The sequence below is a fragment of the Fusarium tjaetaba genome, assembly GCF_013396195.1.
Source record: "Fusarium tjaetaba strain NRRL 66243 chromosome Unknown NRRL66243_c0000015, whole genome shotgun sequence".
Taxonomy (NCBI): domain Eukaryota; kingdom Fungi; phylum Ascomycota; class Sordariomycetes; order Hypocreales; family Nectriaceae; genus Fusarium; species Fusarium tjaetaba.
In genome coordinates this window covers 43,542-67,240 of record NW_023501211.1, presented here as the reverse complement: position 1 = coordinate 67,240, position 23,699 = coordinate 43,542, and the positions used below count along the sequence as shown (strand labels likewise).

The window sequence follows — 23,699 nt, the reverse complement described above, 5'->3', positions numbered from 1 at the left end:
AAAAGCCTGCAAAGAGTCGAATCACTGAATAGTGCTCTTTGGGGAGAGCCCTCTCAAGCTCTACGACTCCGTATCCCTTGCGGTCGGTGGGTTTTGCCTGGTTCGTGGCTGTGATTCCTACTTGTTGCAATTGGCTTCATATTAGCAGCATGTCGGCGTGTTGACTGCCGTATCTCCCTAACTCATTTTCATAGGAATCTGCATTGAAGAATTTCCATTTATCAATCCAAGACCAAGACTACTCCTTTGTCCGGTCGGACCGGCGGTTTTCCTGTTGCAGTTTCTCTTAACAACGTGGTGTTCTTTTCCCCACTCCACGCTCTTGAATCATATTTACTTCCACAGCGTGAATCATGTCATATCATTCGTGATGTCTGTGCCAGATTCCCTTACTCCAGACGCACTCATCTTGCGCCAGGCTATCAGACCCCTAATCCAACATAGCCTTAACGACCTGGATCTGCTCCAGCACGGCTGACCGACTAGTACCGCCTTTTGACGATTTCGCCTCGACGCTCGTTTCGTACTCGAATGCCTCCGCAATGCCCGCTGTGAACCGCGGATCAATAGCTTGCAGTTGCTCCAGTGTCAGCTTGTCCATCGAAACCCCAGAGTTTTCAGACAGCGCAACAACACGTCCAGAGATGTGGTGAGCTTCTCTGAACGGACATCCATTCCTCACCAGCCACTCCGCAACATCCGTCGCTAGCATCGTTTTATCTAGAGCAGCCTGCATCCGCTCAGGCCGCACCTTCAGTGTGGAGATAACCCCGTTAGCTATGCCAAGACTATCGGACACAGTCTCAACTGCATCGAGCATAGGTTCCCATCCCTCCTGGGCATCCTTATTGTAGCAATATGGCAGGCCTTTCATAGTCTGCCAAGTGTTAGTAGCTGCTCTCCATACGCTCTTGGTTGCAAACGCGGGGCAATCATATGAAGACTCACCATCATCAACCCAGCCATTTGACCGAAAGAACGCCCTGACTTGCCGCGCAAAAGCTCGCAACTATCGGGGTTATGTTTGTTTGGCATTAGAGAACTACCCGTACTGTATGCGTCGGCCAGTCGGAGGAAAGAGAACTCAGAGGATGAGTAAATAATGAGGTCCTCAGCCCACCTGCTGATGTGGCTGGTGAAAACGCTCGTGAAGATTAGGAAGTCGAGGATAAAATCCCTTTCAGCGCTCGTGTTCATAGAGTTTAAGGTGATTCCGCTAAAGCCGAGCTCCTGAGCTATTGAGTCTCGATCAATTCCAAAGGGGTTGCCAGCCAGAGCGCCGCAGCCAAGTGGACTGAGGTTGACTCTTTCGAAAACTTGGCGGAGTCGCTCGAGATCTTGCTTGAACGAAGCGGCATGCGCCATCAGCCATTGGGCCCACCTGAATTAATAAATAATATGAGTATTTGGGAGTGAAATGGAAGGGCGTGCTGATATACCTGACGGGTTGGGCGCGCTGAAGATGGGTGTATCCTGGCATGATGTAGTCGCTGCGGTTGCCAGTCAGTAAGGCGGTGATTCCGGCCAGAGATGGGGCTGGACTTACATCTCAGACTCGGCGCGCGCGATAATGACCTTGAGAAATGCGACAAGTTGAGTGTCGATTTCGCGGATTCGATCGCGTAGCCACATGCGCATATCGCAGACAACCTGCTCGTTGCGACTGCGCCCCGTGTGCAGCCTACCCGCGATATCCTTGCCGATAACCTCTCCTAGGCGACGTTCATTTGCGGTGTGGATCTGGCCCATTATGTTAGCTTCTAGATATCGAGTAAAATCAAGTAGCGTCTCACGTCTTCGTCGTTCGGCATGATGGTGAAAGTTCCTTGCTTCCATTCCTCCATCACTTGGAGCAAACCACGCTCAATCGCCTGGAAGTCGTCTTGGCTAATAATGCCAGCCTTTGAGTTGGCACGGGCAAAAGCGATAGATCCAAGGATGTCTTCCTTATAAAGAGCCTTGTCGTAGTTGATGGAGGCATTGTACTTATACATGAGAGGATCAATTGCACCTGCAACACCATGTAGTCAGTATACAGCATTTTGAAGCTTGCTTTCCGGGGCATTCGAACCTGTGAACCGGCCTCCCCAGAGCATGTTAGCTGCTGGAGCGTCTGCCTTGTTCCCTGCCATGATGAGATCTTTGCGATTGGTGTTGTTTTCGTTCGTTGCTTTCGTTATCGAGGTCAAGGGTGGGAGTTGTTGTTAAATGTCGAGAAAATTGGTGGGGAGCAGCCGATACCGGCTAAAAGTTATCGCGTATGCGGCCTAGCGCGGATGCCAGAGAGCAACGGACAAGAGCTTGGGACCAAATGAAGTGTAAGTTACCCTGCGCAATAAGAGTCACACTGAACTTGAACGGATTCCTGGATTGATTGAGCTCGTATCTATTGTCGTGAGTCAGACTCTTATCGGACGCAATCAATTGACTGACCGGAGACAAGGATCGCTGACGGTAAAAGCAAACCATTGATCGTGTTAAAAGAAAGAAATCAAACTACTAGTAGAATACGTCAAACTCCCTGTTTTCTCCCCATGCCTACCTATTCTGTTAAACTATTAGCTAATGTATTTCTTATTAAGGCAGTTTTCTTTTACTTAGTTAGCTTGATATCACATATATATAATATTAAGCTTTATAAATTTTAATAATATGCTATAAGGATTAATATATAATCGTTTTTTCTGGATTTTGTAGCAGACTACTGCGGGAGGTACCTAGATATTAAGGTACCTTGTCCTAGGTACCTAGCTGCTACCCCTCCTACTCCACCAACCCCACCATTGACTAACATCAATCCATAGCTTCCAATCCGTATACGACCCAGCCAGCTCTCGATTCTGACATCTCTACCTCCGTCTTTTCAAAATTGGAATCATCAAGACGAACCCACCCCCCCAAAAAGATGCAGCCCAACCATATCTCAGATCCGAACGAACCGTTCCCTAAGCCACAGGCGCTCGCCTCGGCCACAACGACACACTCGCAAAGCAGATTCCGCATCTCGACCCGCAAGCTACCCATCTCCAAAGCCGGTACCATCGATGCACTCACCGAAAAGATTGGCATTCCGATGCCCGAGATGATATTTGGCGAAAACGTCGTCGGAATTGAACATGTGCCTTCAGGCTGGTCCCTGAACTTCAACACTCCAGATGCCCTTGACGCCGTCGACAAAACAGATCGCCACATGCTCAAGGTTGCATATGCCCGAGACTGGGAGAGCACCCGAGAAGGCACCACACAGGGTATAAAGGAAGTTGTTAAGCCCTACGACTGGAGCTACTCGACGACATACACTGGTAGCATCGAAGCCTCGGCTTTGCAGTTTGCGCCTACCGACAAGGTGATCCCTATTGAGCTCCTGAAGCGCCGAGACCCCATCCTGTTCTTTGACGAAGTTATGCTGTATGAGAGTGAGCTGGACGACAACGGCATATCCATCTTCAGCGTCAAAGTCCGAGTACACGAGAAGCGCATGCTTTTGCTGTGCCGGTTGTTCATGCGCCTGGATAATGTTGTCCTGCGAATACGTGACACCAGGGTCTATGTCGATTTTGAGACAGATGAGGTTGTTCGCGAATACTCGGCGCAAGAAGAGACCTACGAGAACGTTAAGAGGGTGAGTAGATTCATGGAAACGGTTTGACCTCAGTCTTCCATAATGCAATACTGACTTAGGCTCTGCAGAAACTTCTCATGTCTGGAAGACTCCCAGACGACATTACAATCGCACTGAGAGATCCCAACGTCCTAGCTCCACTGCTGCCGCTTGTAGAGCATCGGGCAGAAGCTGTCAACCCAAGTGCATGAGAGCAAATCAGGACAGGAAAAGATGAACACCAAGTAACGGCGTTTCTGGAGTTGAGGCATATCACACATTACACAATGTGTAAGGAGCGGGATGAAACTCGCAAATCAATGATTTAGTTGTCTGATTACAATAAGCCATCAGAGTCCTCTTTGGACACCCGTGCAGACCACTTCGCCTTTTGACCCAACCATGAGATGGCATCCATTCTTGCCCTCCCCACTGTACAATGAAATGTGAGCCCGAAACAGACATCATTCAGAAACATTCATGAAATTACCTGGCCTAGCGAACTGCCTTTGTGTAACTCCCAAGGGTTTGCTCGAAAACAGTTACTCCAACCCGCTAAACGCCTCGGCCCTTTCCCTTGCCTATTACTTAGCGCCCTCATCTCGTTCCTTGTGCTTCATCGTGCAAGTGGAGACGAACTCTGCGTAACCTCTTCAAAGTCAAGTTCCCACCGGTCAACCTCTTTGAACTTCCTTGCTGCTTGCTTAAGCTCATCAGCTGATGGAGTGCTTGCGTTCTCACCACTTCCGTTCTCAAAAGTATCGTCTGGTAGTGGCTGGAAACGACTGGCTTCGTGCTCATCCTCGTCTTCATCACTACCAGCATCATTTTCATTCTCCTTGTCCGATGACCGACGCGAGTAAGTCTGTGCATTGCGACCCGTTTGCTTGTCAGAGGTTGGCTGTCTGGGCTTAAGAGCCTGCGTTGGGCGCCCAGCTCGCGAACCTGGTCGCCTTGCGCCTCCGCGGCTAGTCGAGCGTCCGCCTCGTCTTCGGCGCGCAGCCCGGCCGTCAAGATACGATAGCTCATCCTCGTCCTCCCCGATACCGGATGTGTCATGCTCGTCGTCGCTTTCCAGTCCTAGTGGGTCCCGCTGCTTCTTGTAATGGCGCTTCGGAAGTAGACTCGTCAAGTCGGCAGTTGTTATCTTTGGTGATGGTTGCTGACGTCGAGTTGTAGCCCGACCACGGGACTTGGATGCCTCTGCATAATTGGGAGAGTGCGTTAGAGAGGGAGGTGAAGAGACATCCGACAAGCTATCAGTGCGAATAGGTGTTGTGGCGGAAGGTCTTCGGCGCCGCTTAGCTAAGGTATGAATATCAGGCCAGTTCACGTCTTCCGAATCACTACTGGCAGGTAGAGCCATGAGCTCCTCGTTATTGATGGGAGTAACAGGCCTGTCCAGAAGTACCGGAGATGGTCCTAGGGGAGAATCGAGATCTGACAGTGAAGAATCGCTTGCATCATCAGAAATCACCTGGGGTGCAGGTCCCGCATCTTCCTCGGATTCCTCGCCCGCATCTCTCTCAATTCGCGACATCTTGTCAGGCCGATCGCTACTTGGTAATGCATCTTCACTCTTTCTTTTCCTGTGCTTCGGTCCTGCAGAGACTTCTGGAGGGACAGGAACCTCGATCTCCAGCTCGGTCTCGGGCTTTGTCCGCCGTCGGTTGTTCAGAGGTGTCGACTCGGCTTCAGGCATAAAACCGTCCTCGTCCTCGCTTGCTGAATCCGGTTCCTGTCCTGCGGCATTCCCTTCTGGTCGAGGCTTTCGTGCAGTTCCCAGAATGCTCGGCTCTCGTGCCCGCCGCTTGAAGGCACCAAAGTGAAGTGTCGAGCTGATACTGGGTGTGTTGCCGCCGCGGCTACTGGGCCTAATGGGAGGGTCGTTGCGCCCAATAATGCTGGATTGGCGTGGTCTGCGCCTGAAGTTGCTCAAGTTGAGAGAGGATGCATCAGCTGAGTGCAGTCCTAGTCGGGTATCATCGTCCTCGAGCCCAAAACTATCGTCGAGATCGCCAAACACGCTATCCGCTAAATCTAGTCCAGTCGTGTCCCTTCTTCGAGTCGGTGTAGCTGTCACTCGTCTTCCAGCTTCAACTGAGCTCCCAGAATCTCCATCCTCAACATTGTTACTGGCTGTAGAAGTAGGATCCTCGTTGGCTAGCCTGTCTAGCGCTGCGTCGCGACGCCGATTTGCCGCGAGAACATCTTGCTCGTTGACGGCACTTGAATAAGCACCTGAAGATCGTGTCGTCCTCCTACGGCCTCTCTCGGGAGACTGGGTCGGTCGGGGAACTTGGTTGTCACTTGCATCGGGTGAAGGTGATCGTGCATGAGACTTGGCAGATTGTGCGGGTGCACGACGCGCGCGTTTAGCTCGAGGCATTGAGGTGACAGATCTGGAATATGTGTCGCAAGCAGGTTGTTAATAGAAGTGGTAATTGAGATACTGTTTGCGACTTTGGAGAAGAGCTTCTCGAGACAAATTCCGGGGGTCGAGTTTTGGGTGGGATGAGAGTATGCGAATAACCAACCTGCCTTATGATGATGATGATATTGTGCGAATGGGGAAGAAACACGTCAAAGAAACGCGACGCGACATCGAAGGTACGTACCTAGTGGGAGTGACTCTATTACCTCACGAGGTACCTACTCCGTAGTAGTGGGTAAGGTACGGATACCCACTACGTACTGGTCCCATGGCCCACCAAACAACAACCTAGCGCTTTGACCCACAGAAGCTTGACGATCAGAATGCTTTGGTAGAGCCGCTTGCCTCTTAAATTGAACTGCATTATTCAGATGATGTACGACAGATTCGCGATTTTCGTGATCTTATGAGGTAGGTACTTAGGCACATAAATCATCAAATGCTTAGATATTGTACATTTCCTCTATTGAGATATTCATAAAAACCTTGACACATCTAGGTATGTAGATACACTCAATCCAACCTAATAACCTTGTAATCTTACATATTCATCCAATTACTCCATTCATTGTACATGATGCATAAAATGAAACAGCATAGCGATGTTTAAATCAGGGCCTGTCCTCTGAACATGCTGTTCTTGACCTCTGCGACAACATCCTTTCTGTCGTCGTTGCCAACAAGCACAATGCCACGACCGCGTCGACCCATTCGTCCGGCACGACCAAGTCGGTGGATAAAGTCAATGGTTGTATGAGGGACATCGTATAGAATCACATGACGGACTGCAAGGGTATCAATACCCCTTGAGGCCAAGTCTGTAACAACCAGGACTCTCACGTTGGCCAGTGATCGAGCCTTGGAGGCAATTGACGGGGTTGGGATTCTAAGAGGCGCGGGAGAAGTAAAAGTCTCCAGAACTTCGCCGTGGCGCTTCTCAGGTGTATCCCTGTGGAGAGCCTCGGCATTGATTCCCTTCTCTCTGAGGTAGTTCGCCAATTCCTCGGTCTTTTCCCGCTCGTTGACGAAAACCATTATGCGGCGAACATCAACCTCGCCCTTTACTGGTCCCTCGTGACTGGCAGACTCACGGCCGATGGAGTAGATAGCATCCGCACAAGCGAGATCCTTCCTGTTGCGGTAGGGTTCCCGGGAAACGTCAACAACACCTAACTGGACACGTCGAGGGATAGCGTGGAGGTTGGGTGTGGTTATTCGGACCATCTTGGGGTAGTTGGTGGCGAGGAAGTTGTTGAGTTTGCGGGGAATCGTGGCTGAACAACAGACAAACTGTTTCATGGAGGGTAGCGCTCGTTCGACAATACTGGTGGTGACTGGAGCAAAACTTCGGTCGAAAAGAGAGTCTGCCTCGTCGACGATTAGATGAGATACGCGGGAGAGTATATTGGGATCTGAATCGGCAATCGATGCGAGAAGATGAGGCGTCGAGACGATGACATCAACTCCCCTGGGTCCGTAGAGGTTACGCTGAATCTGCTGGGGTTTCAAATCCGAAGAGAGGAGTTCTGTCTTGAACTTGGCCACGTGTGATAGAGCTTTGGATACCTTTGTGACCTGGTGCGCAAGCTCCGCCGTGGGCACAAGGACGACAACCTTGGGGCGAGCCATGGTAGGATGTGGCTCGTCAAATGGCTTGCCCTTGGAATGGCCCTCCAGTTGTCGTTGCTTCTCTAGTTCCCACCGTTCACGGTAGGCCTTTAGCTCAGGGTCCTCTGCTTCGGCTGTCTTGAGAGCATCGATAGCCGGTAACAGATAGGCCAAAGTCTTCCCGGAACCAGTCTCTGCCGCTAATAAGAATGACCTCATCTCTTCTGTTGGCCTTTTCAAGTCGTCTGGACTTCTTTGTCCTAGCAAAGCGGGTATCGCTAGTCGCTGCACAGGGGTTGGTTTGATATCTGTCATGCCCTTAAAGAGCTCTTCGTTGACGGCGACTTGAAGGGAGGGGATGAGATCAAAGTTATCGAACGTCTCGTAGTCGGTCATGCTTTCCTTCATCACGGTTCGCTTTCCGTACGAGACTGTAGCCAGGGCCCTCTGCATCTTGAGCGCCTTTCGGTCGTCTCCGTCTCTTGGCTCTCCTCTCCTGTTTTCCCTCTCTCTTGCCTTTCCTCCATTGCCATCTTTTCCTCCTATCCCACGATGCGGACCGGCTCTCCGGCCAGGATCAATATTGGCATATTTCTTGTTCATTCCTCCAAATGGGCCTGGGGCTTCACGCCGTTGGCGCCGGTCATCGCGAGACGGAGGCGGTCGATCAACTCGATCTGAGAGAACCATGCGCGAGGGGCGAGGTTTGAAATGTTGCGAAGACAGGCGCTGGCTCATGCATGTTTGTAGGGATGGACGTGCAACTGTAGTCGGCCGAGATGAACGAATACAGACCGAGCAAACCGAGCTCGTTGCTATGCGCTGCATAATTGCCGGTGTCATGCGATGAAAACAACTGTGTTGCAGAAATATTCTTGGTGACAATATGATACTGATCAATGGTGGAGTTTTCTTTTTTCAGTTGAAGTCGGACCTCGGAGTCTTTTTCGCCGATGCAGATAGACACCCCACATTAGACCTACTGGTACCTCACCTTACTCCGGATACAATACGAAGACAACATACAATAAGAGTACATGATAAATCGTGCTCATTGGTTTATATTCGCATCGACAAAATAGAAATGCTTCCTAGTGGCTCCTAGGACTCGTATAGGTTTCTACTGTCCATTGCTCATGGCCCTGTTCTGTTATCAATCCTCCTCGGTTCGTACACGTACAGTTGCTGTTTATCCCTGCATCGTCGATGCTTCCTATCCTTTATTATGAAAACTACCCAATCCAGCCCAAAGCCAGAATCAATGTTAGAAGGTTACTACTCCTAGTGGTCGGCCGCCTGCCACCACCCTATCCCAATGGCGACAGCGAGGGCTCCCGCCGTAATGATTCTGAGGCATCATTGTTAAGAAGCATTCTTTCCGGCAGGTCAAGTAGGTACTCACAAAGGCACAACACTGCCACGCGGCGGTGCTTTAGAAGGATCCCCTGAAGCCGCCGTTTTCATGATATCTTTGCCGATAATTGGATCTGCTGTTGGCTGTGGCTCTTTTGAGGATTGAGCTGCTTCGGACTCGGGGGTTCTGGACGATTCATTTCGCACAGATTTACCGATCGATGGCGTATCGGTAGATGGGCTGTCGATCGCTTGGGAGATTGCAGCCGCCGGGGTATCTGCAGCCGTGGTGGCGCTGGACGCCTTATCGTGTTGGGTATTCTGGGCCTCATAACTTTTAACTTGAGATGCTGACTCGCCATCGGCTCTCGTACTGGGTTTTACCTCTGGGGTCTTCATTACGACAGCTTCATCTTCCTCACTAGGGGGTGACTTTTGCCCGACCGGCTTGCTCTTGGAGTTGGGATTCGGTAGAGATACAATGGCGGGGCCTGCGGATTGCTTGCTTGAAGCAGGCTTGGGCTCCTCTTCGATCGAGCCTAGAGATACTAAGGAACGAGTTCGCCCGAAACTATGAGAAGGTCTGCTGTCTCGTCTCCTAGTGACAGTAGGACTTAAAGACGCGGGCGACAGACACAAGTCATCGTTAGAATCCAGACTGGTCCTTCTAGATGAGATTACACGAGGTGACAGAGGAATGTCCTCGAGATGGGTGTGGTCTTCTCCAAGGTGAGTCTGAATTGTCCGAATGGCATCAAGAATTGAGCCGCGATCGGAAGGGAAGGTTTCTAGTGTAGGGTCGTTGACGTCAATGTCGGAAGATTCGTCGTGCTTCGATTTGACCCTTGAGCTTTGGCCTGGGCTATTGACTGCGATCGGAGTCGAGCCTGGCTCTTCTCCAAAATCATAAGCACCGAGACACTCGTGTGCAAACAGCGGCATTTTCATTTCCTCAGAGTCCTCCTTCGCATCGTTTCCGAGCGTTTCGTGCGCCAAAAGAGGTGCCTTGAATGCCTCTACTTCTGCCTCCTCCTTGGACTCATTGCCCAGAGTTTCATGCGCCAACAACGGTATCTCGCTGTCCTCGGTTTCTTCTTCGACGTCTTTACCAGGTGACTCGTGTGCAAGTAATGGAACCTTGAAATCTTCCGTGTTCTCGCCGACGGATTCTGCTTCTGTAGATATTGAAGGGAGCTGACTGGCAGGGTTCAGACTGATCGCTGGCGTATCGACGCCGGCGGGTGCGATCTGCTCTTCAGCTGGCTTTTCAGGTGCACGTATAACATTGTTCTGATTTCCGGAATCATCGGTTGCTTTGGAACTCAATATCAGGGAGCAGATCGGGATAGGGAACGGCTCTGAACTCACCGGTAGGATAGTTCTCGGCTAGAGCCCAGTTGTCATGACCTATGCGGAGCTTGAACTGGTAATCCCGATCAGGTTCCAGCATAACCTCGGACTGAAAAGCATGGTCTCCGTTTTGGTCAATAGTATATTCCATCTCTTGAAGTTGCCATTGTGGGTCAGTAAAGGAGCCTGCAAGAAAGACAGGAGGTGAAGTCCCAGGCTTCTTGTAGGTAATTGTACATGGCACTTTGGAGGACATGGTGGGCGGGTTGAGCCGAAAGTGCACTGATACAGTAAGTAACTCGCAGCCGAGACAGAAGCGTGGTCAAAATGCATACGCGAATGAAAAGTTAAATGATGAGGCAAAGGCGTGATTAAAGCAAATCGCAGGTTTCTAAGAGGTTACTGAGTTGGCATCGATGCTCTGATTTCGGAGCGCGCGAGAATCGAACGACGGACAGGGATGGATTGGATGGATGTTCGTACCTCTGTCAACACAGGGTTATGATCCAGAGATCGATATAACAGGATCACAGCGCATTGACAATAGGTCGAAAAAGCGCGACACGTAAGGAAAATGAGAGAAACTACCTAGGGATAAGGTGAGGTGAGGTGTAGAATGACGAAAGAAAGAAAGAAAGTCAGAAAGGCTAATGATGGAAGTTGGGTGAAGACATGAGTGAGGAGGAGAAGGGAGGGAGGAGGCGGGATGACGACAGCTGAAGGTCAATGCAACACCAATCTGGAGCTGGGGCTGGGGCTGGAGCTGGAGCTTTGAGGTCGATCGATGCCTTTGGTCTTTGTGAGGAGCAAAGCACCTAATAATTGACAGTCGAGGGCCAATCTCAAGGGCAAGAAGACAAAGGAGAGAGAGTAACGGAATAAGACGTTGGAGTCTGCCGTTGGGGCCTAATATATAAACACGTGAGTTTGCATTGACTTTTCCAAGTCACTCTTAGTTGAGGTACTGGTCTCAGTAGTACCTATGTACTACCTTATGGAATCTACGTACACCGGGCGAGGATACTTATTAGGTACCCCCTAGAACATGGAAGTGCTGGATAGACGTCATTAAGCTCAATGGGCGAGAGTTGAGGGGGCAGAGAACTGTAATTCGTAATCAAAGAAGTGGCTAGTGACTGGATCTCATCCATGTATATAAGAAACTCGCTCTCGTATGATCTACCGTAACTAAAAGGCGTTCAGCAATCCATAATCCTTTGCCCAACTCAGTACCAAGCTTGGTGTTGACCTAGTCGCTACTACGCCGTAATCCGGGGTTGATCACGATCTGCAGTGACGACAGGTCTTTACTGATCTTGTAGTTTACCAATTAGCTTTGGTGCCTCGTTTTATATTTCATAGCCGCCGATCCGATGCACGGGCAACGAGATACCTCTCCGTCTCCTTGACAATTGGTTATATCGCAGTTGATCTCTTGATCCAATTTGACCTCTTTTCCATTATATCACTGGCAAAAATATCACCTTTGAGGTTCATGCACGTCAATCAACGGGAGCAGGGAAGAAATCAGCAACTACCCGTGGGTTGCGAATACATTAGTAGGTACTTAGGTAGTCAGTACGTACATACGATGCCCCAGGACTCAGGTTGTGAGACTTAAGGTACCTTACCTTATGCGCTTAGGTTGTGGGTAGACTACGGTGGTCCGTGCGCCCCCGCATTCCAACCGTTTTCAAGGTGTCGAAGCGAGTTATGAGCATGTCTGTCTTCCTCTGCTGTAAACAGCCCAAGCGATTGGGGTTCAAGAATTGAAGCCATCACGCTGGTCTGGACCTCCAGTTCTCAAGATTTTTGTGTGCTGCTTGCTTGCTTGTCTGCCTGCCCGAGTAGGCATCAGGAGATTCTTTATCCCCCAAACCCCCGCCACTATCCAACTCAACCTTGCACTATCGAAAGCCAATTCAAGAGCAGCAGCCATTTTATTTTAGAGACAAGACGGGGAATGTGATAAGATGGTGTATCTACCTAGTATAGGTACCTGATTACCAAGTGTATTACTAAGGCACTGCTATATTTGTTTCTGGTTTTCAACCTCTTTATTATGCATTTCTCAGCTTAAGTCGGCTCACTTCACTTCAATGACTGAATGAAGCTCAACCACCAACCCCCACCGATTAGATTACCATGGAGGATACATAACTCGCTCCGCTAACGCAGACACTAAAACGAGGATGGCCCCACCTCCCAGGAGGCTCTTTCGGCGGCTCTTCCCACTGAGTAGCCCCACCTTTAACCTACACTACCTAGGTACCTTACGGCAGGTGGATGAAAAATTGAGAATGGAAATTACCTACCGTTGCCAGCTTCTGACCTCACCGTTCACGGCGAAAACACAACCTCTCACATGTATGCATGCTCACCTACCTACTCACGCAACCTGCGCATTCAAGGAACCTTTCTCTAAAACAACCGTCATTCTAGCCGCATAAGAACTACTTAAGCTTGTCTTTTCTGCTTCATCTGTTGTACATCTAGACTCCATCATCTGCAGACTGGTCTGTTTTCTTGAGTTGCATTTCATTCATCTCGTCGAATCACTATTCAGCAATATGTCGATTCCACCTCAACTCATCCGCGTAAAGCGCAAGCGTGACGATGAGTCTCCTGTGACCTTTCTACGTACGCCTTATTCCACTGCGCGCTCACTGCTGCACAACCTAACTCGATCCAGAGTTTGACGAAGGCGCAAAACGCCATCGAAGTGATAGTAAATGGGTCTATCAAAGGAGGCACCCCGGCCCTCAGTCCCCAACGATAGAGAACCCATCACTGTCTCTTCGTGATGCCAAGCCAGTCATTCATGTCTCGGGACCAAGCGATAATACACCACCAATACAGAAGAGCGTCGACCCTGATGATGCCGCCCCTATAACGGACACCAAATCAGTCGAACCCTCCCAGGGCACCGAACCACGACGCTTTCACATATCGAGGAAGATGATGATGGCCTCTAATGCGGCGCAACCATCAGGTGCTGGCCTAAATAAGCGAGCACGCTACGGACCTGCTGTCTTCGTCGAACGAAGTCGTGCAAAAGCCAGTCAACGAGCCTCTCAGGTTATGAAGACCATCCAGGCATCTATGACAGTACCGAAATTGCAATCAAGTCAAGACATAAAGATGTCTTCGGATGCCTCGTCCGAACTGCGGCCTCCAGAGGAGCCACCACAACAGGAGCGACGACTTAAAAAGCCAGCAGCGAGGAGCAGACAGAACTCTCCTCTTCCTGGCCCCAACACACGGTCTCCTCTCCCAACTTCCGTTATGAGTCCCCACAACCAAGATTTATCAAAGATAACTGCTGACATGAACGACTGGGTTATGAAAGAGATTGGGGCTAATCTCGAGGATATGGAACAGGAAAAGCAAAGAGTAGCCAGATTCAAGCCTAAAGCCCCAGCTAAAAGATACCAGGAGCGTCACCCAGAAGTGGCTGCAAGCACATCGGAGCCAAACGATGTCAGCATGAATATGGGTGAGAGTGAGGCGGAGGACGACGACGATTGGATCATTGAGGAATACGTCCGCGTCCCTGCACATGCCATGACTGTCGATGTGGCACCAACCGACGTTGGCGTGTTGGTTCTTGATGGAAAAGAGGAGAGCAACCTATTCTACGGCCCTGAGCGTGATGAAGACGAGGGCCTGGACGAAGATGACGAGGATGAGAATGGTAAGTCTACCGGCTAGTCTCGGGCAAAACCACCGAGCGTGAAGAACTGAGAACCAAGACTAACAAATCAAACTTGCCAGCCGAGAACTACTACACAGCTGACTATCCAGAAGACGAGGTAGAGTCAGATGACGAATACGGACGCCATCCTTATGGCTATCGAAATGGAAATGCATCAGACGACGAAGAGTTTGACAACATGTACTATGACGAAAGCGACAATGACATGGTCCTCGACGGCGACGGTGACGACGATGCCACCATGGCTCGTATCAGGACCTATATGAGGCACAGCAAAGCCTTTCAATAGAAGCACCTAGATAGAGCAACAAACTAGTCTAAAGATTTTGAGGCGTTAGACTTTCAGCCCAGCAGCAACAAATCTACATGTCCCAACATGTTGATCACCACAAGCAGATCTCACACGCCCTCGCCGTCAACAGCCAACAGACAATGCAGGATGGCCGACCCCCCCGGACTTCTCTACCTCGCATTATTATCCAGAGGTCCCTTCTTTGTGTAAGCCACAACGGTGTACCCCTGAGGCATGACACCTTCATCATTTGTCGCACTAGCCAACCGTGCATTTCGAATCAAACACCAACAATAGATGCAAAGCTCCCGATCTGGCATGGCCAGTCGTCTTTTGTCGACCTAATAGGCTTGGATGATCCGTCACACGGTGGACGTTGTCCATTCTTTGCCCGCGCCAAGGGGGAGGAGGGTGTTTGATTGTGAAATACACCAGTATCGAGATAATGACTGGTTTGATCGCCAGGTTTATGTCGCATACCCCACGATATGTGTCGCAGCATGTCGGTGCCGGGGCTCTGGCATCTAACCATGCTCAGAGAAGGTTTCTTGTATCTGCACACCGTCTAGATACACCGTCCTCGAGACACGTGCCATGCCCGAGATGGTATCAGGACCTTTCAGCCCTGCACTAGTGGCCTGAACGGTGTTACCCTGCGGGGATCTACATGTTTGCCTTCGCTTTATCAAAGCAGACGCGAAATGCCGAAGGAACTGACTTGAATTCTTGGCATCCGCTTATCGGGGAAAGGGGCGCAGGCAGTGGCTTTAAGATTATAAGCTTGCAGAGCATGACATCTACATCTGAGCTTAAGCTTACTATACCTAGTCAAATGTCAAGTGAATCACAATAGATTTCAGATACAGAAGCTTTGTGCCAAGACATGGAAAAATACAATACACTTGGCGTGGTATTAGCAACTGAGGTGTTTTGTATGCCGATTCTACCATAGTATTGCCTCTGCTATATCCATTGGTCTCATTATGTTGGGGGACTTAATCGTGATTCGTCTAATAGTACAAACATATGGAAAATACACCAACTCAAAATGTCAACCAGCTATTTCTTTTGCCCGCCCCCAGTGTTATCCTTCCCCGGCGGTATTGTGCATGGCGCCGATACATCAGGTCCAAGAGTGGTCTGTAAGACACTCGACGGTTGGAAAAGCGAACACGAAATAAATGTACGTGTATGACAAAGGAGATTTTAATTACATGCTTCAGGGTATGGTAGGAACATGATCGTCGTGTCGTCAGAAGTTCGGTCGTTGAAAAGCGTGATATAGAACTCTTGGAGTTCAAGCCAAATAGGAAAAGGAAACAATTCGCTTCATCAGTGGTAATGGTGGTCGAAATCACCCTGCTTTCATCAATATCTCCGCTGATTGTTGATTCGGGCTGCAAGCTTGGTCACAGGGGCCAGCATGCTTCATTCTTCATAGCTTCAGTCGTCGCTGCTCCTTTCTTCTACGTCTCTCTCGCCTGTCACGGTACTGCAAAGCTCTTTTGGCAGCTATAAGAAGTGTCAGTTTCATCTCCATGTCTTAATGAGTAATAAATACGCACCCCAGTCTTGGGCCTTGAACTTAGTCTCAGCGTCGACCCACGAGTAGTGGATAGCACGTTCAGGGTATCGCTGAGCTATTCCCAGTGGCTCCATGGGTTTGTCCTGACTATCCCGTTCGCGGACCTTGATGCTGACATGCTGAGGTTCAAGGTCATCTTCGTTGTCGAAGCAGAGCCAGCCCTCCTGATCCCAAACAGGTATGCGTTGGTTCATACGGTAATACCACGCTTGGAGACCTTGGATCGTTCGCTCAGGAGTAGTGCCGAACCGAGCTGCAAATTCTTGCTTGATGCGCTGCCACTTCATCTTCTTGTCATGCCAGGCGTATATGATGTAGTCACCCTCCTCTGTTGTGTACTTTTGGTTAATGTGCCGACCCTCGCCGTCTGGTGGTGGACTTGGATAGCAATGCGCGTTTGATGGTGCTTGAAGAGATGGGCTGCCAGTGCCATAGCCGTAGTAAGTGTCTGGGTTTCGATAGTTTCCCTGCAAAAGTTGCTGCGGATGATCAACTGCAAGCGAGTATCGATTATGCCCGCTGTTTCTCCCTCTGCTTGAGATCGGGCAGTCATTAGGAATATCAGCAGTTTGGAAAGACCATGGCGGCTGCGGTTGTGTAATGGATCTCATAGGCTGAAGGACCATGGAGTTGCCAGAAAGTCCGGGGAGCGGAGATAATGGAGTCCAGGTCTTCACTGGTCCATGTGTTCGAATGAGGGCCTCGACTCCTTCGTCAAATTCTCCCAAACTAGGGAGCTTCACAACATTGTTCCCTTGAGGTGATACGGCGTCATGTAACCTGGGGAGGCTTGTGAACTCTTAGTGTTGTTAGTCTGGGATATTATGCTGAAGAGCTGAGTCTGATAAACCAGAACTTACCCTCGAACTTGATCCTGGGGCTTCCTGAAGTTGAACATGGTGGGGTTTGGGGTTGGGTCGAACATTGATAGGTGTGTGCCTGGCTCGGGTCTTCTGCCGAATGTCTCCTAGAGGCCCCCTCCATCTTGAGGAATGGATGAATACTCATTTCGACAGGCTTCTGGCAACTGTCACACAGCAAGCAGACGAGCCGATGTAAATGGTTCTGGTTCTTTGTTTTGATCCAGAGTTGTTTGTTATGATTCAGGTGGAAATGGGTCCCCTCTTGAAGAATTATCAGGGAGGCGTCTGGCGGTAGTTGAAAACTTCGAGACTGGCCGAGGGCAAATGCAAGTGGAAACTAGATACGCCTTGGTTTGCAAGACCTAAGCAAGGGGCGAAGGGAGAGTAAAGGGACTATAAGGAAGAAGGGAGAGTTAAAGCCGGGAATATCCACTGGAAATGCCGATATCTTTTCGAATGTAGAAAGCTCAATGGGAGGGGGGTCGACTCTCTTGTATTCGATTCGCAATGCATTGAAGGTTTTCTTGTCTGTAGGGCCAAGGCACGCTTGATTTCAGCCGACGCAAACTCTCTCGTTCTTTTGTCTAGTACCTGAGCGCCGGTAATAAGCCAACATCAAAGGACGAGACGATATTAAGTGATTGTGTCGACTTATGAAGGGGTCTGTGTGCCACCCCTGTCCGAGGTGATAGACGCTACCAACAGTCGGACTTGGCGTTAGACAAAACGCCTTTCTTTTCTGGGGGACACCCTCTCTAGCCTCTCCAAGACCCTCCCCGCTTAGAGGAGATAAGGTGGAGCAAAGAAGCAAAAGCATCAACCGGGATCCTATCCGTACCTGCCGCAGGGTTATAAAGATACTGTAGTTTCGTGCGGATGCGTTGCTGCGAGTGAGGGCGCCGCTGCGTCAGAGCAGCCTGTCAGCACGTGCAGGACTCGCCCGCCGACTAGGATGATCGTCCTGCTTTGCCATGCCTTTTATTACAAGTTGCTTCTACTGCCATCCTTGGTGGAGCAACAAAGCCTGCGTATCGTATGCATGATACATCCAACCAACCATGGTTCCGTAGGGCTTATCCGCTTGGCAAACAACTCCCTCCTTGGGGTGTACAGTCACCTATACATTCCCCAACTGCAAGTCGAGTTCTTAAGAATATCTCATGGGCAGTCTTCCGTCAAAAGAAGAGTGCAGCAAAGAGTAAAAAAGAGCAGCACATACCTAGATGGCTCATCCTGTCCAGGGAGACCCGCATCGCGTAGAAGCAAGGGGCGGATAGTTGAGCGGAGTGATCTATCCCTCAAAAGAGGCACACACACTCTGATCGAATTCGAACACGGAGTACTACTCCATAGCTGAGGCGGAATTTCCAAGGGGAGACGTGCTAACCAGAATCTATCTCAAAATCCAATCGCGAAATTTGTCGCTTCCGATAATCAAACAGTCTGTCTTTTCAAGGTGAGCATTTGCTGTTTTGTGGATAACAAGCTAGGCCATGGTCAAGGCACCCTAGCCCATCTGGCTCGCTAGACTGGGGATGATCCATTTAACGCAGCCTCTGAGATCGCGTTAAGCCAAATTTGCACTGTCCGGGGCAAACCCTGTCGTTTAGATCCTAGCAAGATCTCACTTGAGAGATGTGCGAATGATATTGGCCAGGGGGTTGCCACTGTGTTGGTGCTTCCGATCTGGGCCAATCTGCTGCCACTTTGAATGTGGCCGGCAGCAGGCTATTCAAAACCAACCTACAGTACTGAGAAAAAAAAATGTTTGCTCGGTAACTTAATATGTGCAGTGCTGGTTGGGTGTTAATGCCAGTAGCGTAAGCCTCAACCGTCCTGCTGGGACCATAGCCGTGGGTCAACTGTTTTCTGGTCGAGCTGGGGGTGTTGTTAAAAACTTGACACCAATACCTAGTTCCTTCGTTGACAACTATGATAAAGGCAACACTCTTCTGACCAGGATTGAGTGTCGGCTACCAGCATATATTCTCTTGCGCATGGAAGTCAGTGATAGTTTTCTGACTCAGATGGCAACCGAATGTGTCCATTGGCTGCCGCCAATCGCAGCAGGCTCAGCGACTCGGTGGAGGCAAGAACGAGTACCTATGTGGCCGTAGCGGGGAAAACAATTCATGAGTTCGGGGGGCCAGTGGGAGCTCTTGTGTGAAACATGGCCAATGAGAGAAAGCTCCCGTTGCTATTCGTACGGGAAGAATAAGGTGCTAGGCATTCTGCACCGTTGGCCATCCAGAAACTTACATACATGCTGCGGGCGAGATGAAAGGGTAAAAGTGTGCAGGAGATGCGTCCGAGTCTGATTGCAGTACAAGCAGCGGTGTACGCCGGTGAGTACATTTCATAAAGAGAAAAAAGAAGCAAAGTTTAGAAAGCCACAAATTCTGCAGGGTATTCTGTCATATTTGATGTGTATCTTGTGTGGGAGCTCATGCTCCGCTTGGGTGCAGTCGACTCATTACCAGCAGACTACGCAGGCAACGCAGGTCCAGTCTGAGATTCAAAGCCATTTGTTTGAAAGGTATGCGACGACCGTTTGCTGTGTGTCTTGTATTGGCGATGACGATGCAGGATTATTTCGCGGGCTGGCGGCGCGAGGGAGCGCCGTAGCGTTGAGGAAGCAAGCCTGGAAGAGATGAGCCCAGAACCCATTGTGAACCGATCCGGTCAATGATCTTGTTTACCCTTTGCTGCACTGTTGGTTGTTGCTGGTCATCATTGTTGATCTTGATCGTGGCGATATAATATGAATTGGTGATCGTTGTTTGGATCCCGTAGACATGTACTGTTTTCTTGCTTTTCAAAAGTTGATAGATGATCTGTCTGTTGTATTAATCATAATTTCTTCAGTATGTATATCCGAATCGGATATTTGCAGCTAGCAGCATTGTCAGATCGATAACTTCCCACAAGGTCGGACTGAAGAACTCAGTGCATAGGCGCCTAATAGCGTCTGAGGCACCCGTTAATGCTACTGTGATAGTCCCCAGCAAGTCTGCAATACCATGCAGGCGTTCGTCATCGACTCCTCATTAAGACGAGATGCTTAAGGAGATGTGCTGCATAACCAACAGACGACAGATTTGCTTTTTGCTGCTAATGCCATGGCCAACACATTGAATGGGTGTTCCGCACTGGGTGGCCAGCCACACCTCTCGAATCCCAACACGGTAAACGTTGCAGAAAGATTGTCGTTGCTTTGAGGCGGTGTCGAGATTTTGTTGCAGTCGGGAGCTGAAGAAAGTGAGAGCTGACAGATGAGCAACAAGGATCATGAGGGTATGAGGGCGACGAGAAATATCGGCCAACTTGCCAAGACAAGATGGACTCTGTTTCAGCTGAAACCTGAGGTATCACCCTCGTGGGCAGTCATGACTTCCATTCCTTCCATTCCATTCCATAATATCAGTCAGGACCAGGTGAAGTTGACTTGAGCCTCATTACTTATTGAAAGCACCTGCCTTGAGGTGTGTTGAGTCTAAAGATCAAGCACATGACCTAAGGGTCTAGCGTTTGTCACGCTACCAACAGACCTAGTACCTAACGTCGATCTTGAAATACTACAGGGAGGTTGTAGGTGCCTGCCTACCTACCTACCTACCTACCAAACCTAGGTACCTAAGATATCTGAGGCTCGGCCGTTAGATTAACGAGGTCCTTACCCAACTTATTAAGCGTCTCATCTTTCTATAGACCCACAAGCTCGAGGCGATCGGACGCCTCCAAATCTATGTATCATGAAAATATCCTGACTTCATAATTGAACCGATCAGTTGAACTAGTATGTAATTATCATCTTCCCTCTTTTCTCCTCAAGGCCCCTCTCCACTCTCTCCACCTTTACATCTATTAGGTGCCTACACTACATACAGTGTTGTGTGTCAATTGGGTGGAGTAGCAGGTAGTGGAGGTCTGGGCATGGAACCTGTGTGGGTTCCTCTCGTCCATTAGTTGATCATACTCAGAGATTGTGTTTCCTTTAGTATATTTTGATCATCCATATGATATGGTTCATGTCCGGGTCTGTCTCTTGGCTCTTGACTCCTAACCACCTGACTCCATCGCCATGTTAAACTATCATGAGAAGGATATCTGCATATATTATTGGGCACGTCTGCAACGCCGTCTCTCGGATCTTATACCCGAGGTCCTAACCAGCCTCCTTGCTTGCCCTGTGTAGATGGAGAAAATCTCACAACATGCAAGGCATATCATTGCTGTGAACCTCGTAATAAAACATGCATCGCATAGTCTATATCGTTGCTTCGTGTTCCCGGACCGAGCCCTTGTCAGTCTTCCTCCAGTCTATCCTTGCTCTTCTCCACAAGTTCGCATGTGAGCGATACACGGATGACACGGGCCGTTGAATGTTTCGTCAACACCAGCTTCTTATTTGCTAAAGGGATCTTGTTAGTTGTTTATAGTCAAAACGCTAATCGAGACGACGTGAGCTGAGGATCAGTGTTCCTAGCTCCATTCTTGAAAGGAGCAATCGCTCAGATGATGACCCTTGTACTGCTGCTACCTAGGTACGTAGCCTACTCACGAATGCCTACCAGGTATTTTCTAGTGACGCAACTCATTACCCAACATGTTCGTCTCCGAAGATGGTTGACCTAACGGCTCAGCAGAACAAGGGTCGAATGATCCATTATGGGGGTATTGTCACCTCTTATCTTGGGTCTGGCCTACATCTTGATGCCTACAGTACAGTACCTTCAGATTTTTCTTGACCTCAATGTAAGGGGGCTTTGCGATTGACTCAATTTGATTGACTCGTTGATTCTTTTCAATTGCCGACATGTCGTCACCGAGTCACAGAACACTGAACTGTCTCATGTGTCGTTTGCAACGGGACCCAAAGTATCTAGCTACAGAAAAGAAATCCGTTGTGCTGTTATACAATCCAATCCCAGCTGGCTACTGCACGTAGATGCGATGCAGGCACGTTGAACCTAGTACCAGGGCAGCAGGGGTTCAAACATAGAAAGAAGTCTTGTATGTAGCCTCATTCATAAGTACACATGCATCCTCAACGGGACGGGAATACAACCAACGCAATTCAGATTGAACACGTGCTGTTGCATCGGGCGTGCTCTGGTCATTGCTTGTTTCCGAGGGTGTATTCGGTAGAAATCAACTCTTGGGGTTTAGCACTGGGACCCTGACTTTTGTATGATACGAGCGTCACGAATTAAGTTTTTTTTTTTTTTTTTTGTATTCCAGAGTTCTATATCTGGTACATTGTTGGAACCGTAGACTCAGAACAAATCCGTCATCTGCCAGTTCACGACCTGAAGTTATAGAGCTATCATTACTCGGCTGTATAGTGGTACGCTGCTCGTATGAGTGGCACTATAATTTGGACTCAATACCTTCTTGTGACATGGTGCCGGTTCCTGGGAACGATTCATCGCCCGAAAATTTCCTGCGTCCTGGGTCAGCCTATAACTAATTCGGTATTTGTCGCGAGACTGGAGGGTATTGTTGACTTGCCAGCCTCGCTCCTCTCCAGACGTCAAGAAACCACAATCGCTGTCGACTTCGCACTGCCACTCCCCTGCTGGGCTGAGGTCGCTTGTGGGTGGGTGAGATTCGTCTGTGTTTATGTGTTTGTCAATATCCCGCCGCCAATGTTGGTCACTTGATATCCACTACCGAACAAACTTACTGGGGCCCAACATCGTAGTTCTCTTCAGGCCTGGGCCTTGCCGGCGGTACGTGCTCAGTCCACACGTAAAGGCGTGGAAATCCTCTTCCTCGACAGCCTTGGGGATACGTCCTGTAAGGATACGGCCCAGGGCTATGACGACCGCAGCATGTGTGCATAGCACCACAGCACGGTGTCCCTCTGCGTCACAGCGCTCGATGATGGCCCGTACAGCTGCCGTGACTCGCCCATACAGGTCACTGATCGTTTCGCCTTTTCTGGAGGGCGTTATTGCAGACGAGTAGTCCTCATCGAATGCTGGAAATAGCTCCTTGAGTCGCTTGGGGGCGGCGGGGGTTGGATGGTCGAAAGGTGCTGCCCCAAAGAACTCGCCTATTCCATGTTCTGGGCGTATTCTGGCCGCCGCAGAGCCTCGAATGCCTGGTTGGTCGTTGAGCTGCTGCTGTTTGAGCTCAACGAATGGTGTTATCGTTTGCAGACATCGATAATACGGGCTTGAGTATACAGCATCGATGGGAGGATCCAGGGTCATGAGATGTTTGCCCATCTCTTTTGATTGTGAGACCCCATGAGACGTCAAGGCCGGGTCCGCGGGGATTCCTGTTGGCGATCGTATGAACCCAGTGTACACGCCAGTGAGAGGGTCGACACTCCATCCAGAACGGAACTATACTCGGGGCCAGTTCATCAATACCGGGACGAAGAAATCTATGGCGAACTTACTCCGTGACGAGTGACATATATGACCTCTAGGGGCATTTTCCTTGCTAACAACTTCCCTATATTAGGTATCTTATGTAGCGGATGGTGTTAGGCCTCGTTGTGAGTCCTCCGTCACGAAGTTGTGAAGTTCGAGCTAGGTATGGACCCATTGATGACCTCGGGACCTCGGCGCTCGGTATGTACATAGGCCACATGCCCGGCCCCACATTCCCGTTCAGCCATCCAAGACCGGCCCGGCCGAGAGGTCGGAGCCGTTGACGCCACGGAACAACCAGTTCTCGGTGGAATGAGAGCTTGTGATGGTATGAACGGGAAAATTTATAATAAGCCGTCCAAAAGTCCAGATGTCGGAGGGTTTGAATACGATTCTTCAGCGATTTAGATGGGACGATCAGTTTAGCGTCAGGCTAATAGGCTACCATCCGCTGCATTTCGTCCGGCCCAATCCCGGAGCAAGCCATTGATCATTGCTAGCTTCCCATGACGCAT

General features: G+C 49.8%; 8 protein-coding genes across 8 annotated transcripts; 2 read left to right on the top strand and 6 right to left on the bottom strand.

Annotated features, from left to right (window-relative positions):
- Window positions 1-430: 430 nt before the first annotated feature.
- FTJAE_587 (argininosuccinate lyase) lies at window positions 431-2,132 on the bottom strand (the record flags this gene model as incomplete). The annotated part of the gene is made up of 6 exons (XM_037352423.1): window positions 431-877; window positions 949-1,381; window positions 1,440-1,490; window positions 1,547-1,740; window positions 1,794-2,011; window positions 2,072-2,132. The coding sequence occupies 6 exons, from the start codon at window positions 2,130-2,132 to the stop codon at window positions 431-433; spliced, it is 1,404 nt and encodes a 467-aa protein (XP_037212289.1).
- Window positions 2,133-2,905: 773 nt separating this feature from the next.
- Window positions 2,906-3,813, top strand: FTJAE_586 (TIP41-negatively regulates the TOR signaling pathway; the record flags this gene model as incomplete). Its single annotated transcript, XM_037352412.1, has 2 exons — window positions 2,906-3,622; window positions 3,682-3,813. 2 exons carry the CDS (start codon window positions 2,906-2,908, stop codon window positions 3,811-3,813), a joined length of 849 nt encoding a protein of 282 aa, XP_037212288.1.
- A 404-nt stretch (window positions 3,814-4,217) lies between these two features.
- On the bottom strand, window positions 4,218-5,990 carry FTJAE_585 (uncharacterized protein; the record flags this gene model as incomplete). The annotated part of the gene is made up of 1 exon (XM_037352401.1): window positions 4,218-5,990. The coding sequence occupies one exon, from the start codon at window positions 5,988-5,990 to the stop codon at window positions 4,218-4,220; it is 1,773 nt and encodes a 590-aa protein (XP_037212287.1).
- Window positions 5,991-6,641: 651 nt separating this feature from the next.
- FTJAE_584 (RNA helicase mitochondrial) lies at window positions 6,642-8,471 on the bottom strand (the record flags this gene model as incomplete). The annotated part of the gene is made up of 1 exon (XM_037352390.1): window positions 6,642-8,471. The coding sequence occupies one exon, from the start codon at window positions 8,469-8,471 to the stop codon at window positions 6,642-6,644; it is 1,830 nt and encodes a 609-aa protein (XP_037212286.1).
- A 453-nt stretch (window positions 8,472-8,924) lies between these two features.
- On the bottom strand, window positions 8,925-10,602 carry FTJAE_583 (uncharacterized protein; the record flags this gene model as incomplete). Its single annotated transcript, XM_037352379.1, has 3 exons — window positions 8,925-8,991; window positions 9,046-10,309; window positions 10,365-10,602. The coding sequence occupies 3 exons, from the start codon at window positions 10,600-10,602 to the stop codon at window positions 8,925-8,927; spliced, it is 1,569 nt and encodes a 522-aa protein (XP_037212285.1).
- A 2,314-nt stretch (window positions 10,603-12,916) lies between these two features.
- FTJAE_582 (uncharacterized protein) lies at window positions 12,917-14,350 on the top strand (the record flags this gene model as incomplete). The annotated part of the gene is made up of 3 exons (XM_037352368.1): window positions 12,917-12,986; window positions 13,039-14,040; window positions 14,085-14,350. The coding sequence occupies 3 exons, from the start codon at window positions 12,917-12,919 to the stop codon at window positions 14,348-14,350; spliced, it is 1,338 nt and encodes a 445-aa protein (XP_037212284.1).
- A 1,438-nt stretch (window positions 14,351-15,788) lies between these two features.
- Window positions 15,789-16,836, bottom strand: FTJAE_581 (uncharacterized protein; the record flags this gene model as incomplete). Its single annotated transcript, XM_037352357.1, has 3 exons — window positions 15,789-15,865; window positions 15,919-16,727; window positions 16,799-16,836. 3 exons carry the CDS (start codon window positions 16,834-16,836, stop codon window positions 15,789-15,791), a joined length of 924 nt encoding a protein of 307 aa, XP_037212283.1.
- Window positions 16,837-22,171: 5,335 nt separating this feature from the next.
- On the bottom strand, window positions 22,172-23,246 carry FTJAE_580 (transcription initiation factor; the record flags this gene model as incomplete). The annotated part of the gene is made up of 4 exons (XM_037352346.1): window positions 22,172-22,261; window positions 22,309-22,415; window positions 22,488-23,154; window positions 23,211-23,246. The coding sequence occupies 4 exons, from the start codon at window positions 23,244-23,246 to the stop codon at window positions 22,172-22,174; spliced, it is 900 nt and encodes a 299-aa protein (XP_037212282.1).
- Between the last annotated feature and the right edge of the window lie 453 nt (window positions 23,247-23,699).